This window comes from Strongylocentrotus purpuratus, unplaced genomic scaffold, assembly GCF_000002235.5.
Source record: "Strongylocentrotus purpuratus isolate Spur 01 unplaced genomic scaffold, Spur_5.0 spur5_scaffold_2, whole genome shotgun sequence".
Taxonomy (NCBI): domain Eukaryota; kingdom Metazoa; phylum Echinodermata; class Echinoidea; order Camarodonta; family Strongylocentrotidae; genus Strongylocentrotus; species Strongylocentrotus purpuratus.
In genome coordinates this window covers 5,379,133-5,399,163 of record NW_022145605.1, presented here as the reverse complement: position 1 = coordinate 5,399,163, position 20,031 = coordinate 5,379,133, and the positions used below count along the sequence as shown (strand labels likewise).

The 20,031-nt window shown below is 36.0% G+C and overlaps 1 protein-coding gene across 1 annotated transcript in view; it reads right to left on the bottom strand.

Annotated features, from left to right (window-relative positions):
- LOC583524 (small G protein signaling modulator 2) overlaps nucleotides 1-20,031 on the bottom strand; it is a 90,712-nt gene that overhangs the window by 18,514 nt on the left and 52,167 nt on the right. The window contains exons 9-12 of the mRNA XM_030991489.1: nucleotides 16,421-16,554; nucleotides 8,449-8,496; nucleotides 1,527-1,594; nucleotides 107-418 (exon numbers count right to left, since the gene is read on the bottom strand). Coding sequence (XP_030847349.1) covers nucleotides 107-418; nucleotides 1,527-1,594; nucleotides 8,449-8,496; nucleotides 16,421-16,554 — 562 coding nt within the window. The remainder of the gene's footprint in view (nucleotides 1-106; nucleotides 419-1,526; nucleotides 1,595-8,448; nucleotides 8,497-16,420; nucleotides 16,555-20,031) is intronic.

Sequence of the window (20,031 nt, the reverse complement as noted above, 5' to 3'; positions counted from 1 at the left end):
ACATTAAGGGCCAGTTTAAGAAGTTATACTTTCTCTGGTTATTTATCCAAGTATGTATTTTTGTTTAAGATTATTTATTCCACACTGTAGAATCGAGGGTACTCACTGAACTCTGGCCTGAAACTTGTGATGATTCTGAAGACGTAGTCTGTGGCCTCGTCCCCCTCAAAGATCTGGGTGCCATCCTGCGAAGCGGCCATGCCTAATCCTGAGCTCTTGGAGCTCTTCCTCCTCAGCTTGGGGAGGACCTTACCTTTACCCCTCTGGGACCAGAGAGGGGGGTCAAGCTGGCCCCGGGGTAGGAGACCGTTCTCGAGACAGGTGAGGAACGCAAGGAGGTGGCCTCCCTTGGGGAAGTGGATGGGAGGGTACTGGACCCCATCCTGCCCCACTAGGACTAGGGTGCCCCCGCTGTCCGCTGCACCGAAGGAAGGGGAGGAAGAGCGGAGGGGAGGAAAAGAGAGGGATAGGGAGGAAGAGAGAGGGAAGGGGAGGAAGAGAGAGGGAAAGAAAGACAGTGAGAAAGAGAAAGTGAGATAGAATGAAAGTAAAAATGAGAGAGATGGCGAGTGAGGAAGGAGAGGGGGAGGAGAATAGAGGAGAATGGAGAAGGAGGGGGAGAGCGAGAGATGAAGGAGGAAAAGAAAAAATGGGAAGAAGAAGGGAAGAGAAAGAGATAAACGAGAAGGAAAGAGAGAGGAGAGGGAAGAGAGAGAGAAAGGTAGGAGAGGGAAAGAAGAAAGTTAAAAGAGGGATTGATAAGAAGAGAGAAAAGCAGGAAAGGGGGAAAGAAAGAGAGAGGAATAGAAGATAACAGAAAGAAAGCAGGAGACAAAGAAAGGGAGAGAAATGAGAGAAAGACAGAGATGGAAATTAGACAAACACTACATAAATTGGAATGCGAGACAACTTGGGTTTACCTAATGAGCCTGAAAATAGATCTAGACATGTAGGAGCCTCACAAGTGACAACATTAACATGAACTATGCAAATGTGAAACATAGATGTAGCAGAGCCTGATATAAGATAATTAACCTGAAACTGACACATCTGCTACATTTCATACTGAAGCAGAACAAAAATTCCTAACATTTCTTCTTTTAACTTTCTAAAATATCAATGGCTCATGGCACAGAAATCCCACAGAGGTTAACTTTATTAAGTGACACACAACTTTACATTTGATTAATGCGATTGCATCAATCGCTAATTTACATTAAGACGAGGTTCTAAAATTATTTTTCACTTCTCATTTGTTTAAGAGCCCCAACAATTAGATGGCAAATTTCACTTAAATTGTATCATAATGTGAAAGAAGATAAAAATCATTTAAGACACATTTCTGCAAGGATTTCCAAAAGAAATGTGTTTGAAGTCGAATATGATGTAAGAATACAAAATATAGACATTTTGCCATCAAATTTGGGGCAAATTTGGGGCAAATTTGGGGCTCCCAACAATTTAGAGGGGCTTTAAAAATATAGATGGGCTTTACAAATATAGATGGGCTTTTATACAGTACTCACGTTGCTGGTGACAATGAAGGTAAACTATGTCCTCCACATTCACCATAACAGCATAATCCCAATAGATACTGTACAGAAAAGGAAGAAAAGAAGAAAAATAGGTTTTTCGATTAGCTAAAATCATGTTAAAATGAAGAATCATATACCTAACAGTTTCTAAGGAAAATGGTGACATTATATATAAAAGAAATGATATTCATTGGTCCAGGACATTACTTCTGAATTAAATAACCACAACATTCACAGAATTTACAGAATTTGTATAATTACTCATCATTCAAAGTTTGGTAATAGATATATGTATCAGATCATATGAAATCAATCACAGTCACATCCATGCTGCTTTCTTCAGAACAATTTGCAAAAGATGAAGAATTTTGTAAAGACTTTTAAAACTTTTCCTTCTGTTTACCAGTTCTGAAATTAAGTAGAGCAAACTTACATGCCATGGGTAAATATCGTTTTTTGCAAATTATCAAATATTTATTTGGTTTAGCTCTATTCGATAGTCATATATTCACTTCTCTAAGAAATGTCATACTTCAAGAAGGAACGATTTCATGTCCTCCATTAATTATGACCAATAAATCAAATGTTATTATTGCTGCATTATCCTGGAGTAATTGTGAAATGCATTACCAATTTAATTAAAACAATTCATTCTATATGAGCACTCTCAAAGTCCACTCTTCACTCTAAAAAAAGAAAGATAAGTGCTTGATTGTTTTAGGGCTACTCTGAATGAAGATCATGGGTTATTGGAAAGGTCAAAGCCATAAAATTAGGAAGTAATGATGATGATGGGGATGGAAATATGAGAAGTTTTTAGCATGCATTTCACTTTGATATGATAAAGGTCAACTTTGTGTACATGGATGAAATGCAAAGTGGTGGTGAAACTCAGAGACCAGAATACATGAAGAAGGTATATTCTAACCCGTTGTCTAAATCAAGGTTTAAACATCCACCATCTACTGATATAAGTCTAAATTTCATTGCCCATCCATTGGATACAAGAACATGGATGTTTAAACTACGGGTTGAAATAAAACTCTTTTTGTGAATTCAGGCCAAAAAGGTGAAAAGCCTACATTTGTCATTTGTTCAGATACATCTAAAATGTATACACTGGTCACCATGGCAAATAGATAAAGGAATAGGAGAAAAAGAACATACTGCATGAAGTCATAACAAAAAAGCCCTTACAGTTTTGTTTTGGAATGCCTGCATTTACCAGGTACAATAAATCTCTTATAAAGGGGTGACTTTGTTATATGGTTTATCTGCTACTTATTTCCATAGCCTAATAATATCACATTGCCTGTGGATTCACTGTTTATTCATATCTTGTCTGTTAAAAGCCAGTAAGGCATTAACTATGTGTTGAAGTATATGAGATAACGTCCTTCTGGCACTCAACAGATGTCTGTCTGCACTATTCACACAATTTAAGTTAATAATGCTAATGTTAAGAATTCATATCAGTGTATATAAGTGAATAAATGTACTAGGGAAAATATGTCCATTTCAGACATGCAACCACGCTGTTTAGTTCAATCATTTAAGCTTTTTTTATGACAATCAATAATTTTAGTATTCACTGAATCCACAGCTTACACAAAAAGCTGTGTACCACCTTTAAATCTCTCTTGGAAGAAGTCATTTACCAAGATGTCTATCACCATCCAAAGAGAATCAATTGATTTTAAATTGGAAAGTGGTTAGTGAGGTTAGAAATGAATAATTTACCATTTTCGATGAGGCTATGGGAATTACACATCCAATCACCAGGAAAATGAAAATCTTTGGTGATGGTGGAATAGGTAATTTCATGCATATTTCATTTATATAGTCTGCGAGAACTGAAAGCGTGTTAACCCAAACATTTTACATTGACTAAACACCCTTCTGGCTCTCAACAGACATTAATTATAGAAGAATTTGAAGGAATGCTTGCAAACAAACCAAAGAGAAAATATGAAATGGGGAATTTCAATAAGTGTATTTCAAAGAGGGGTTTTAATTTTTAGTTGCAATTGAACAGAAAATGAAATCAAGATGATGTACAGCAAAACGAATGTTATCATTTCTTCATGAGCAAAAGAGAATGATAAATCTAATAACTACTACCCATGAGGTCCTTGTTCACTGTGTTTAAAAAAATGCAAGCTTAGAATTATTCAAGATTCCTACAAGAAAATGAAGGAAAAAAAGATCAGAAAGCAAAATCTGATGCTACAAAAAAGTGTACACATGATAATAACTGATTAATGAATAAAGGAAAGATGAAAAATACAACAACAAAGTTATACAAAGTTGCTATTATTCAGCTAAGTTTGCCTTTTCAAGGCTTCTTCTCTTCGCAGAAGTCACATCCCTCAGAGCAGTATAATAAAATATAATGTCAGAGAGCATATGTTGCTATATCTGGAATGCCTCAGGCAAAAGTCTGAAGTCCATTATAATATAATTCATTCAGAGAGGCCTGAAGTGACCTTTGATGCACACAAACTACAGACATGAAAATAAATGTACATGTACATACTTTTTTTCCCTTCTCACTAGGGTAGGCAAAACAGTATGAAGATTTTTTTTTTTTTAATTCATGAAACAATGAAGTTGTGCAAGTATATGACAACCATACAAGTCTTAATTCAAAGACTCATTTCATTGACTTGCTTCCTAGTTGTTATGCCAGTCATTGAAGCAACGTGTCCGACACAGGTTGATTCTGATGCAATGAAGAACGGGCCTTAAAGGGATCCAAGAACTTTGTCTCATATTCTGAAACAAAATCCTGGATTTAGCTCATGCTGCAATGATAATTATAAACCTTTAGGTCAGTCAGGAACCCCATGACTTTTACAAGCCCATCGCCTCTCTCATTATTAAGATATTTATGATTTGAAATAAAAAACCAAATTTTGCGTTTTCCTAACGGTTTTCATTACACTACAGTCTATTGGGGAAAATAAGTATGGTAAAACTGGTCACTCAAAGATTTTTTACTTTTTTGAGGCCCTTCTTGATCGTTTTGAAGCGCAATTTTTTAAGGACTTTGATATTACACCATATCACAGACACTGATATTAAACACGTAGGGCTGTGCAACTCAGATTTAACATTGTTAAACGATGCCTTTAATGAACAAGTATGCCTCCCTTCTCCTTTGCGAAGCCATGTTGTTGAGATGATTCTGCAGTGCTATAATTTGGTAACAACTCTCTGCTATGTGTGAAAACTCCCAACACCGTTTTCTAGACAGAATCAAAGGAGGCAATACCCGAGGATGATGAATACCAGATATCTTTGCAGAGACAATCAAATGTGGTTAGAAAGGAACAGGCAGTCCCTGGCAGTTTAGTGAGTAATGGGAAGGACGACCGGTCCCAGGGAAGCGAATAATTAATGCGATTGCTCAAATCCTCTCAATTAATACTGTAAATGCCCTTAGCTCTCAGCAGCCAAGCAAGTGGAATATAATGGATAATTCAGTAATTATTATTCTAAAAATGAGATTGATCAACATTTTGCATTGAGGTAGAAACAATATATAGAAGACTTTTCATTAAGTGTAGATTATTGTATTATTGTATATAATCCCTCAACAATAATATATTTAAATAAAATTGACTAGATCTGACAAAATATAGCACTCATTTGAGGCATTTGAATTTCTAAATAGAAATCTCTAGGGAACAGATATTAGAATGAACTGGAGGCACATACATATATTGTTCATGTCTTTGATGTCTTATTGTCTATATTGGTCTATTTGTTTATGTTTGCCAGTTCTTTTCCTGAATGTTACTGTGTGTATGTATGTTTTCAAAGGAGACTAACTATAAGTTATTTAAAAAATCTGAATATACTTTCAATTGTGTTGATTACGGTATAAAACATTACCGGGTAATGGGTATCTCTAATCAATAAATATGATCTACATTTTTCACAATATTATCACAAAAGGTCATCAATTTTTTATCAGCACATCTTAATCAGCATCAGTAATGATTGTAGCGCAGCAGACAACAGTACATGACGTAACCATAGACGTCACAATGTGGTATGCATCATTTTGAAGCGTCATAGTACGTGTTATTGTTCTCACCATTCCATGTTGTGTAACGATGGTTAGGTATGATAAAAGAGAAGCATAATTAAGTGAAAAAGCAATCAAAATGTAAACATACTGCATGGAAGGTTCATTAGTGGTTTTTGTCATCAAAAGAACAATCTCTATTTGTACATTGCAGACTTGTAGGGGAAAAGGCCATCAGGCTACAGGCAGATAGCAGAGAAATAAATCTTGTCAAATACATTCATAGAAATCAGAATGTGTACTATTGTATAACATTTGATGAGGTTGACATTTAAAATCCAGACAGACCATAAAAACATACACTGGGTAAAATGTGTGTGTGTGGGTGGGTGCGTGTATGTGTATTTTTCTGTCTCTCTCCCTCTCCTTCTCTCTTTTTCTCTTCCTCTCCCCGCCCCCTCTCTTTTTCACTATATATACATGTATATCTCCCTCTCTCTTTCACTATATATACATGTATATATCTCTCTCTCTCTCTCCCTCTCTTTAAAAAAAAAAGGCTAAAAAACAAAGACATGAATTAGGGGCAAATCTTTCTTATACCACTGAACAAGCTTTTAGGCTGAAGGCTTTCTATGTATTTTCAAACAGTTTAAGATAGTTGTATATACAATTCAATCACCTTTCTTCTTTTTTTGGTGAAAATAACATTATTTACTTCCTTTAACTAGGTATAAGCATAACAAATTCATTGTTGTATCATTCTGATATCATGAATCCTCGTTTCATATAAGTTGTTCTTGAAACCTCTCAAGATTACCCAAAGCTTACCCTGACAAACTAATTATGTAAATAACCTGCATTCTGATGTTTGAAGTGCTGTGACTCGCATCATGCAGGCTAAATGATTTTCCATTACTTTACTATAGTACCCACATATATAAGAACCACAATGGCATTACATCATATGAGAACGGTGAGATCGCACCCCTCTGGCTTTCAGCAATGATATATCCAGCAACATTTAGCAGATAAGGCCAAACCAAAGAATGAATTAGTAAGTAATGCATCTACTTTCATAACTTGATGTGGATATGAAAACATAAAGGTACGTTGGCAAGCGGATAAAGCTTCTACCGTATATCGTGTTTCGCATCCTCTTCTACAAGAAATTACATCTATATTATCTAATATCTATAGAAACCATGCAAGAATATTTGTTGCTTTACAGTTAGGCAAATACAGTTAGCAAGCATGTATTCTGAAATGTTCATAACATTGCCTTATTTTGTATATATGCAGCACCGATTCATTTAGCATTTAGCTTGCATCAGAGTATAATTGAATGCATTTTGCCTGCATCAAGGTGCAATTGAATGCATTTGCCTGCATCAGAGTACAATTGAATTGATTCTGTTTGCATCATAGTACAATTGAATGCATTTTGCCTGCATCAGAGTACAATTGAATGGATTCTGTATGCATCAGAATGTAATTGAATGCATTTGCAGGTATTTGAGTATAACTACTTGAAGTTTGTATTACGCTTTAAAAAAAAATATATACATGTATTTTATAGCATTAGATTCATAAATGACTAGATCCACAGTTGTCTTGCAAATTTCCTAAACCAGCAGATTATTAAAATTTTAAATCAGCATGGCTAATCCTACAACTAAGATTTCTTTTATTGCAAAGTTCAGAATCTCAGTGAAATCATGCATAACTACGCTTCAAATGTACTGATCAAAAAGATATAGAGGTTAGTATTTGGCACGATAATTCAAGCAAACCAACACACACAACTAAATACAACAGACTAAAGGTGCAGTTAGTAAATGCAATATAAGGTGTAATACGATTAGTGCACTATAGTTGCGGCAATATAACTAGACTAGTGACTAGTGAGTATTTGTTTTGCACTGGGTGTAAGTGTTAGCAAAAGTGAAAACAAACATACGTGTGGTCAATTGTTAGGGCTGTGCAAGTGTATAGCTAGGAATATTGTCAGAGGAAAGCCAGAAAGGGGTTAACTCGCACTCCTAACCCTTTCGCGACAAGCGTTCCACATTTTGTGGTTTGGCTCAATATACTAGATGCATGATTACAAAGAGCAAAATATCTGCACATACTACATCCATTTTTGTTTTATAACTATCTTGTGTTTGATGTCAGGAATTTTAAAAAGGAAAATAAGCTTTAAAATGGTTAAATTGGCAACTCGTTGAGATATTCAAAATCATCCCCATTCATGTATATTGCTTTCAGAGACATTTCATTGCAACAATGTATCAATAAAATAAAAATATTATTGTTGCCAATTTGAAGGACAAATTGTGATCAGTTTTGCCCTAAAATTAAATCCTGTCCTGAAAGGGTTACAGTAACATAAACTAATAACCTTCTGACTCTCAGCTGACAACCTGTTCTACACTATGCAAAGAAATAATATGTGCTACTACTACTTTTAAAAAGAAAGCTATAGGCCTATCATCTAAAGGGTTTTCAGAGAAAAATGTAATTGAGCTATAAAGTTACCGGTATTCAACATGATTACATGAGTTTAGAACTCCCTTTACCAAATTCTCTCAATCCGATATTACATTCCAACAAATTTAATTCGTAAAATGTAAAAGAGAGTGCTTGAAAAGTTTATACCCATCACCTTTTTTCATCTTTCATGCAATGAGCTAAACCAGGAAAGTGCAGGAGACAATATTCTCAAAGTAGTTAATAACATTTACCCAAAACCACCATCTTCCAACTTCAAGAAAGAGTCAGGATACCTCCACCAAAGTATAATTTTAAAAATCCAGAATATTATAAAATTCATAATCCCCAAACCTTTATCATTTCTTTCAAAAGTTGTGATATACTCACGGTTTCCTTCTTCCATTCTTTAATCTCGTGATGATAGAATCAGAACGCCTAAACATTGAGGAAGCAGGGGTTGAAGGGACATATATATAGAGATATAGCACATTTAAAACAACAACAACGGGTTACCATAGAAACACTAATGGCATTGGTACATTCTATATGACATGCATGAGGTTCAGGTGGGGGTAAGGTGGGGATAACATACTGAATCTTTTTGCCAAGCCCAAATTTTATACTTTTGGATCTCAGCAGTATCGGGTGTTACATAAAATGATTTGAATGTTGTTTAAACACAATTTTATTGAGTTATAAAGAATAATATTCCAGTCACACCAACGAGTTTGACATCAGATCCAAAATAGCCCAAACAAAATTACACTATCCTGGATGACAAAGGGTAAGTTGTTTGGGGTCAGTGTACAGTGTGACTGAGGCATGGGGGAGGGGGGGGGGGGGGGGTTGTTGATAAATATCCCCAGATATAAAAGGTTTTCCCTGCTTAAGATCAATGCCAGGTCTGCCATGCATAATCAAACAGGCACAGCAAAATGAAAATAAAACAAAGCAATTAAAAACAGATACACCGCTGCTCACTGCATAAATTCACAAATATTTCAAAATGAAGCTGCATATCTCATTTTCAGCACCCCCCCCCCCCAATTCAGAAATTACAAAGTTCCTTCAGCACATCCATGAGTTAGATCTTCATTGAAACATACAGAGAGACTACGGATTTAGAAATAGCTCTCTGTTCGTATATCTATAATTCATATCTTTAAAATCACATCTGAAAAGACTATTGTTATAAATCATGATGCTGTATAAATGGATTACACTTACATGCATAAACATTTCTATATACTTTTGTTTACTTCACACAACATTCTAGGCTTGTGAACAGGACAATCAGATATGATACTTAAAGAATGAAGCAAAATGCTGCAAACGCATTTAGCATCATACCACTAGCATTTTGAGATACATGTATCTACAACTCCATAATTTTTTGGCATCTGAGCTACAGTTTTCAAGGGTTAGAAATAATCTATAAGGTAAAAATTGAATTTATGTTGACAATTCAGCAGAGGCGATTATGCAATAGCCTAAACATGCAAGCACCTTCAATACATTTGTGAACTGGTCTACCATCTAGTATTAAAGCAAGTCATATCACAGCAAAATAATAGGGAGAGGGAAATGCACACAAAAATAAAAATCACATTTCAACAATTTAAAGTCACACATCAAACATAAAATAAAATAATTTTGTAAATCAAAACAAAGTAGGAAACCTAAAGGATAAACTTATAAAACGGCACAAGTGTTATCGCGCAGTAATATAGATCATGCAAAAATTGCAGAATTTGTATTCAGACAAATTTTCCCCTTTTTGTTTGAACATTAAACTGTATACTCTGTAGACAAGCAACAACAACAAAAATGACGTTTTTATTACATTCTGGAGTTTTGTCAGAAGTGACTACCAGTAGGCAACTACCGATAAAATGACGATAAAGCCAAATAAAAAACCCACCTCTGGAGAGTGGGTTTGTTTTAATGCTGGCCGAAAATCCAACGGTTTTCGCAGTGTAAAAGCTCACTCTCAAAACACCGGTAAATTATTCATATTTTTTTCGCTTCCATGCTCTCTCATGCAGAGCAGCAACAAGTGGCACATGCGCACAACTCACCATAAACCAGAATTATCAATCACTGATGTTTTTACGAAAGGGTTTTCCAGTAAAGCAAATGGAAGTTCCCCCTAAAATCCCCCAAATAATGTCTTTTCAAACTGGTTTTTCTCCGGTGTAAATGGCTCTTGTATGTGACTTTGCCCTGATACAAACAGAAATGAGACATATGATACGTAGCTCATTAAGCTGTCCTAATTTTCTCCTTGGGGCCACTCTGTATATATGGAGCAATCATTACCGACACATGAAAGGCTCCCTGGTGGCTGCCAGATTGGTGAAATGTTACCCAGCCAAGCTGCATCATGACTTTCTTCCATGCCTTTTTTGCCCTTTAGTTTTCAATTTGAACATTTCAAATAAAAATCAAGGAAGAGTATGGACTGCCAGACATAAAGGAAAACATCACCAAGTGATATATATTTCTCAAAAAAATTAGAGTATAACAAAAATCAGTATATAGTTTCAAGTCTTTTCAGTTATGTTGAGCAAAGGCACAAAAGCCTGTTGAGGCAAAAATAGATGGATTTCTCTTTAAACCCATTGAACATTTCTCATTTCCCTTTAAACTTATTTGTTTCTACTATATGCTAGTGCTAGTAGATACTGAATGCATGTCAACATGAGTATGAAGAAACCATCAAGAGGAAATCATCTGTTGAGAGACAGAAGGGCATCAACCTGTATGCTTTCTGGCTCTACACGTACAGATTGGTAATCAAAATCTTCTTTTTCTGCTGAGATATTCAAACATTTTCAGTTAAATTAAAAAGAGCAGTGTTGTGCTCTACATTACTCCATCTGGTAATGTCTAGTAACAAATGTCTATTTTGTCACATATATTAAAAGGTCTACAGAAGTACAGCTTCAATCAAATGAATTCCTCTAGGGTTTATCACTCTAGCGCTGCTTTTACCGAGATTGCTTCTCCAACATTTACAAAACATGGTGCACGCTTATACGCCACAATCCATTAGAGATTAAGTTAGATATAGCTGCATGATACAGAATCTTTCAATTCGGAATGCTAAAACCTAGTCATTTCATAGACAATACAAACAATTCCTGTAAAATCTGAGTTAATTATCTTTGAAGTAGGGAATATGGCTTCCAGATGCTTTTTTACAACAGAAAGTGAGTGTTTCAATTCTAAATATAGCACCACTTATTCAAATGAAGAATTTGTATTTCTATTTTCATACACATATCATCTACAATATACAAATGCCCCTAAGATAAATATACAAAGTATGTATCATCATTCCCATATTTCCATATTAATTTGTCCGTTTTGAGCCAGAAGGGCGTTATCTCCTTTTATACAGAATTAATACCCTTCTAGCTCTGCACAGGGGATACATTCATTTTGTTGGAATTATGAAGGAATCCTTGTCTTGCTACTTTAAAGTTTAAGAATGTTAAAGGTTTATTCTCGTCCTTGACCATTTCAGAAATTCATGTTCAGACATGTTCAGTAAACAATCTACACCCAGGTAAAGTAAATGGGTACCTGGTAGGAAGAGATTCCTTGATTGGTTAATTTAGCGCCCTATTATGGCAGCTCAGCTACAGCTAGGGTAATAGTATGGTACTTAGAATTAAGCGCCTTTAGAGTATATTCCTATAGTAGCTGCACAATATAAATGGACCTATTATCATTACTTGTGGATTTATGTAAATGTGGAGGGCCCCCCCCCATGTGTCTAGCCAGTTAATCAGGGCCTATCAAGAGAAATCATGTGAAATATGAGAGACATTCTCAAATCATGTTGATATCATTCATCCTGATATTGTGATTTATTATTCAATTCTCTTTTTGGACAAACAAATCAAAATATTGTTCTAAACTGAAATGAATTATCCAGATGTAGGGACTTTATATCCCATTTTCTTCTTTGCCCAAATTAGATACATTGTCCTAAACCCTGTTACCTTGTCATATGACATATAATCTCAATGATTTCGATTCTTTTCTTCTTCCTAGAATAGAAATATTCTCTTTCGTTCATCAATGGATACAATTAATAATTCAGAATTGATTTATGAGAAAAACACATGACACACTTTTCTTTGAATTTAGCATGTTACAAAGTGAACCTCTCAATTTCTTTCAGAGTATAATTTTTTTTTTAAAGAAGATAATTTTAAATAATAACGATATGTTTCTTTGATACAAAATGAACAAATATTGCTTCAATATGTAAGCAGTAGGACAAAAATAGCCTGAACATATGGTGAAATATGAATAACTCTCATATGCGCAGACAAGAAAAATATTGACAGCATTCAATGTGCTCGTGTCTAAATATAGGTACTTTTATGGCTCACTTCATACCTCCATAAATAAATTCTCCATTTTCGCCAAATGTCAGAGTTTTTTTCTCCTTTCATTCCATCACGCACAAGCCTTCCTCCTCCTCCCACTCTATACCCTATAGCCAGTTTAATAAGGTTGAAATGAAAATCATTGAATGTTTCTCATGTGATATTTTCCCTAACATTTTGTTGGTTTTTATGTCATAAGGAATTAAAACCCTTCAATTTTGAACAATTTTCAGGTTTTACATGCACTAATATTGGAGAGTGCGATTTCAATGTAAAGGCATCTTGAATGATCAATATTCAATGTTTCATATTTCATTCTTTCCGACAATTTTTTGTTTGTATTTCTTTCACTCTCTCTCTCTCTCTCTCTCACGTATGTAGCACTCTTTCTCTCATTTTCCATTCCTACCTGTGCCTCTCAGGTTTCAGCTACTGAAGAGAAAATGTACAAGAAAGTCACGAATGAATTGTTTTTAATACCACAATATTTCATTTCCAAGGTCTCTCTCCGTCTCTTGCACAAATGTTCTGAATGTCACGCACAAACAATTTGTCACATCAATTGCTTGCTCACAGAATCGCGAAAATAATAGTAAAAAGTCACGACTTTATGTCACCCTTTCAATTCATCTAAAACACATATGGCAGCTTCAATCATGAACAAATATTTACTTAAAATATATCGGCTTGAAGTCTGAAATTTACTGGTATTTAAAATGGTCAATATCAAATTTAGGCTAATCATCATCAATAGTGATCTGTCAGTTCATGACAGGTTCAGTGACCCATTAAAAATTCCATATCAAGTGTCTCTCCAAGCCCCTCTCCAGGTTCCTCGGTCTTGAGCCAACCGTTTCATCGTCTCATACCCCGTCGCTCCACATTGTGTGACTATATTAAATGAAATTTTTAAATCTTTTACATTGTGATGTTACAGACCATAAAATAGCTGCTTGTTACCCCCCCCCCCCCTTTCCCCCTCCCTCTCTCCCTCTCTCTCTCTCTCTCTCTCTCCCTCCCTCTCTCTCTCTCTCTCTCTCTCCCTCTCTCTCTCTCCCTCCCCCTCTCTCTCTCTCCCTCCCCCTCTCTCTCTCCCTCCCTCCCTCTCTCTCTCTCTCTCTCTCCCTCCCTCTCTCTCTCTCTCCCTCCCCCTCTCTCTCTCTCCCTCCCCCTCTCTCTCTCTCTCTCTCTCTCTCTCCCTCCCCCTCTCTCTCTCTCCCTCCCCCTCTCTCTCTCTCTCTCCCTCTCTCTCTCTCTCCCCCTCTCTCTCTCTCCCTCCCCCTCTCTCTCTCTCTCTCTCTCTCTCTCTCTCTCTCTCTCATACAAATCCATTCTGACATTGTCAAGCAAGAGGAGGGATATTATTCATAATTCTTAGTACAAAACAAATGGAATTTGGGTTTGATATAAAACTGTACAAATACATAGTTTTCTGTTCTTTATCACACTATTAAGAAAAACTTACTAATAAGTTTCCCTTATTCTGCTTTTAATTAATGCCAGGTGAGCTGCCCCTTTAATACTGGGGGAGTATGGTTGTATAGTGCTTTTGGTTTATTCACTAGTAGAAGTCACTTACTGAAGTCAAGATGTTCTAGATTTAGATTCATGTCTAATGGATATAACATGGGACATGTAATTTTATCTACAGTTGCCTCTCTTGACCCAGGTTTATAACAGCTACCTGGAAAGATCCTATCCTCAACAAGCATTGTTGATCGAGCTTAAAGATAAAGTTGAGTTCTGGTCATGCGATTAAATTGTGAAAGAAACGTTGTGGAATCGATCAGAAAAGGTTGATTATCTAGCATATAAGTATTGGTGTGTACTGCAAGGTTCTGGAATCATCAAAATAATAAGAAATCTGGCCCAGTCTTGGTAGAGTTAGAAAGATGTATATGGGACTACATGAGATCTGTCCCGATTTATATGATGTTACATACATGCCATATTTAGAATAGTAAGGCAATTGAAGAGTCATGCTTTAAAAGGGAACATTTTTTATTGATGTTCTTCCACACTTGCATAATACAAGGATAATGCTCACAAATTATGTTTCACTTCTTACCAGAACTCAACCTTTTCTTTAAGCCAGGAAAATAATTTCTAAAGCACTATGAAAGCACATACACGTATGTCATAGCGTGATATAGGTTTTTATAGAAAAACAAATTTTGTTTAAAAAAAATGCTGGTACATGTATATGACACTCACGATTTAGTTTATTAATTTATGAGCTGTACTTGGATGATCATTTTCATATTTTACATGTATTCTCTTTTAACACGAGCGCATTTTAATCTAATAAAATGTGCTGGTAATAATCAATATCATTTATGCTTTAAAAATGACAATGAAAGTGTAATGATGAATGACCCTTGAATCACTTTTAAAAAAACCTTCAGGGATTAGTCTATCTACTCCAGACTCCGTAAGCAAAAATACCATTCAGAACAGGGACAATAACACACCTTTAAAATTCAAATCAGGAAAATTCCCATTCCAGGCTAAAGCGGCATAGCATCATAAATTATCATGCCATTTCTTCTAAGAAAGTGTGGATAATAACACCTGTATTTCCCAGTAATTCCCTCATATGTTCCCATATTCGGACAAAACTCTTTGGGCCATTTGAACATGTTCAAAACAATATTCAAATATAGAACCTGACATTATAAATCTCTCCTATCCAATTCCAAAAGCTAAACATAAATTTTGACCGCATTTGCCATGTTACCCTTGGAACCATTTAGATAGCAAACACGAGCCGTCGGGCAACCCACGACAGTCCATTGGTGCTAGGATATCTAGTTGACTTATTTTTAGAAAATTCCATAGGTTCCTAAATCCAGCAAACAACAATTCCCTGAATTTTGGATTTTCTCAAATAACAAAAAAGCAAAGAAAAGGAAAACACTCAATGTGCCATGATATATTGCTTTACAATGGAGCAATGGTTTATGCTCTAAAAGTCTCATTAAAATCTATGTACCGGTATATATCCTTCATAAAATCAGATCTATAGCAGAAAATATCACCCATATGTGTACAATTATACATGTACATGTGTTAAAGAAAACAGCTTGATTGTTTCAAACTCTTCATGAAACATTGCTATAAGTGCCATGGGGGGGGGGGGGGGGTGACATGCTTTCGAGTAATAGTAATTTCAATTGCTTTTGTCACCCCTGACCAGCAGACTGTATCCTTCTCTCTCTCTCCTCTCCACTTTCCTAACACTGTTTGCATATATTATGAAATTTCTATACTCATTGTGTGTTTGCTGATTGGTCAAATACATAATAATAATAATGATTAATGTAAATGTCACATAAATTTGCTATTTTTTCCCCACTTTCCATAATTGTTCACTTTCCATCTCCACCAGACCACCACAGTTTAATACACAATCACGCTTCTTGAGAAGATAATTTAGATCCCTGTTGTCTAAGATGAGGCATTAAACCTCTGTGAATGAAATGAATTAATGCCTTTCTGGCTCTCAGGCACAATATTTCTCTAAACACGTTGCAGATAGGCAGTATCACACATAAGGTATTAAAAGGGAGACTCACAAGGAGAAAGTTCATACCTATTTTTTTCACGCTTCATCTCTGAAACATAGCTTCCCACAGTAGCACAAACACACTTTTATTAAGAGGATAAACTAAGTTCTTAGTCGTGTATCTGCTGATAGCCAAAAGGGCGTTAACTCTGTAAAATGATGAATTAACGTCTTTCGGGCTCTCTTCTGGCAAGGTATTTCTCTAAAGAGGTAGACAGACATTATCAGACAGTGAGATATAAAAGGAAGACATACGTCAAGTATTGTAGGATGGACAAATAAATTCATACCTTTTTTCACTCCATGTCTCCATCCTACAATTTTCCACAATTAAGTAATTACACTTATTAAAAATATCAAAAGATGGAAGGATAGAGAAATATATTGATACCTTTTTTCACCCTCCGTCTCCGTCTCCTCCGCTCCTCCTCCATTCATGAGCTGGTTAGGAGTCCACTTGATGGTGAGATGGAGAGCCGTCTGATGTAATGACAGATAGCCTGGGATCAATGCAATGTCTTCTTTCTGTAAAAGAGCGATAGAAAGAAGAGGAGGAAGAAGAAAAAAAAGATGAAGAAAGATGATACATTTTTAATTTGCTTGATCGTTGGGGGTGAAAAGATTTTTAAATGTCATTACAAACCGTTCAAAATTAGGTAAAAAAAAGACGAAAAACAATTTAAACACCACTGCAAGAAAGGTGCGCAGTAAAAGTGATATACCGGTATCGTTATGACTTACGAGAGAGGGGGAAGAATAAAGAGAAATTGAGGGAAAAAAACAGAAAATATAGGAGATTGGCAAAAAGAGAGATATAGATATAGAGAGGGGTAGGAGCAGATGGAGATAATAAGAATGACATAGATAGAGAGAGAGAGAGAGAGAGAGAGAGAGAGAGAGAGAGAAGACTTGAGAGAAAAGATACAGAACCACAAAAGGAGACAGAGACACATGCAGAAAGAGGGAAAGGGAGGGATAACAGAGAGATATAACTAGAAAATGAGATAGGAAAAGGAAAAATATAAAGTCAGATATAGATACAATCTATTTGGAGCCTAGCACTCAAAGGATTTAGCTTTGAGTCTGACAAGCCGACAAAACATCGTCAAAATATTGACAAGCAAACAAAACCACTTGTGTTGGGAAAAGGAAATTGAATACCTGTCAAAGGGAAGTTCTTATCCAATACCAATTTACAACAAAATTACTTGAAAGTTCCAAGTATTTCATTTATCCTTTTCACTGCAAGTATATATATCATGTTCTCATTTTCAGTATATAAAACTGTAGTTGATGGCAAAGGATCTGAGACTTTAAGTCTATTTCATCTCTAAGCATTCATTTTTCACACAAATGATAATCAAAGAGGGATCAAGAACTGTGCAAGATTCCACATACAGTAGAATATATTAAGAGATGAGGAATCTTCGTAACACCATCCTGAAAGCAAACATATGGTATGGTCGTCTTCACATTGAGAGTCTCTCTCTCTCTCTCTGCATCTACCATTGAACAGGGACCAAGTGATGTCATCCCGTTGCCTAGCAACGATTAAGGATCAGATCAGACAAACACTGGCTTTTTATCTCTCCCTATGTTTGTTCTCTGACGATTCCTTGAAATATGCTTCTTCAATGGGAATATTATTTTCTTCTGGATATATGAAAAGCACAAGGAGGCACATCGATATGAACTTCAATTTCAAAGGTGCTTTTGAGACTCATTTCAACATACATGTACAGTCAAACCTGCTTGAGCGATCACCTGTATAGAAAAACCACCTGTCTACAGAGACCATATTTTTGGTTTCCCTTGAAAATGGTTTCTCATGAAACATGTACTAAAGGAACATGTACATAAAGACCACCTGCCTATAAAGACCACAATTCTTGTTCTCTTTGGTGGGCTTTGTAGACAGGTTTCACTGTACATTGTGCTGGTCCTCTGCAATGTAAAAGAAAGGGATGTTGAATTTAAAACTAACAAATGACAAACTTTAATATTCATGGGGATTAGGAGGGAAGATGGCGAAAGCAAAATGTTCACCACTAAAACATGACTGTCAACACAAAAGCAATTTCAATCCAATCTTGTGTTATTTGCTTTTAGAAATTGGTCTTGGATTGTGTGAGATGTCGGTGTGATGTTTGCATACAATAAGTGATGCACTCCGTAATATCTCATGTTTGGCAATGTGCAAGAAATGTTTGCAAAGAGTGTTGTATTCCATATCACGTTCACTAATGACATGAATGGTGAGGAACGATGGATGGAGATGCTGATGATAATGAGCATCATATTTATAGTGATGATTATGATAATAATGGGGAAAACAATGGTGATGCTGGTAATGATTGATGATAGTGATGATAATATGAAATAATGATACTAATGATAAGAGTAAAAATTGTAATGTATCATTTTTGTCAGAACCGGTACAGCTAACTGATGAATAATGCAAGTTTTCAGACATGTTTCTTAATGCTATGATAATGTTCAGGAAATTGATTTTCATTTCAACCTCAGGTGCTGAGGAAAGATGTCCACAGACGAGCAACCTGGGGATGTATACAGCTTTGAAGTATGGAGCTTGATAATCAGGACTGATGCCTTAGCAGCCAAATGCACAAGTCCTTCTATGACTTAAGAACTTGGGATCCCCTAGATGCAAAACGATTGAAACACTATACGTGAGAAGCTTGCAAATGTAGTACTCCTCAGAGACAGAAGAGACTGGAGGAAGAGAAAATGAAAGAGATAGAGAAGAGACAAACAGATAGAAGAATAGAAAGAGACAGATGGACATACATACAGAGACAGAGAGGGGGGAAGAGAATGGAGGAGAGAGAGAGAGAGAAAGAGAGAGAGAGAGAAGAGAGAGAGAGAGAAGAAGAGAGAGAGAGAAAGAGAGAGAGGGAGAGAGAGAAGAAGAGAGAGGGAGAGAGAGAAGAGAGAGAGGGAGAGAGAGAGAGAGAGAGAGAGAGAGAGAAGAGAGAGAGAAAGAGAGAGAGAGAGAGAGAGACAGAAGAGAGAGAGAGAGAGAAGAGAGAGAGGGAGAGAGAGAGAGAGAGAGAGAGAGAGAAGAGAGAGAGAGAGAGAGAGTCAGGGGGGGAGAGGGAGTAAAGAAGAGACAGCGAGACAAACAGACAATCAGACAGAGAAATAGACAGAGAAACAGAAAATGAAGCAAAGAGACGGAACGGCAGAGACAGGGAATTAAACTACACATTGCAACAAGGATGACCCACTAGTCTCCGATTCAGTTTCAAGTGTGTTTACTTTGTGGTCATGATGTGGGACGATGATCGCTATGTAGGCTATAATTGCAAACCCCAAAACTAGTTAGCAACATCTAAACACCTTCTGTACGAGCAATAGATCTAAAAACTGCCTGAACAGGTAGATACATGTATGATGTGGTAAAAGATCTATCAATGTGTTTATGGCAATTGTAAAGATCTCTTTCTAAAATAGCGACAATGAGAACCTCAATTTGGCAACTTGGTCATGTGATTGTGATGTCATCAAGATACAACTCTCTGCTTATACACTTATTTTCTGACTCCTTTTCCTGTAGGAGGTTGTGTACATTTGGAGCATTAGTACATGTATGTCATTTGTATCTAAAAAATCCTAGTGCAGAAAATGGAGAAATAGACATAATATCATTGTCACAAAATATACTAAATTTCCCCTATATTTGTTAGGATATACATTTGTGTAATAACTTATTATGTACATAAGTTTGTTAAGGAATATTTTACAATACAGCCAAAGGGCTGGAATACATATTTTGGAATGAATTAATCATAATCATCATATGAGATATATTTAATAGCCTCTAAAGACGGTGAAAAGAATTTTCCTAACTACTTTCACTTATCAGCTTTTCTGATTAGTTCTGATTATTATGCTTTCACTAAAAGCACCTTACTATCAACAATGTGTTTTCCTTTAAGCCTTGCAAGAGCTCCATATTACAATAGGGGCAATAGAACTATG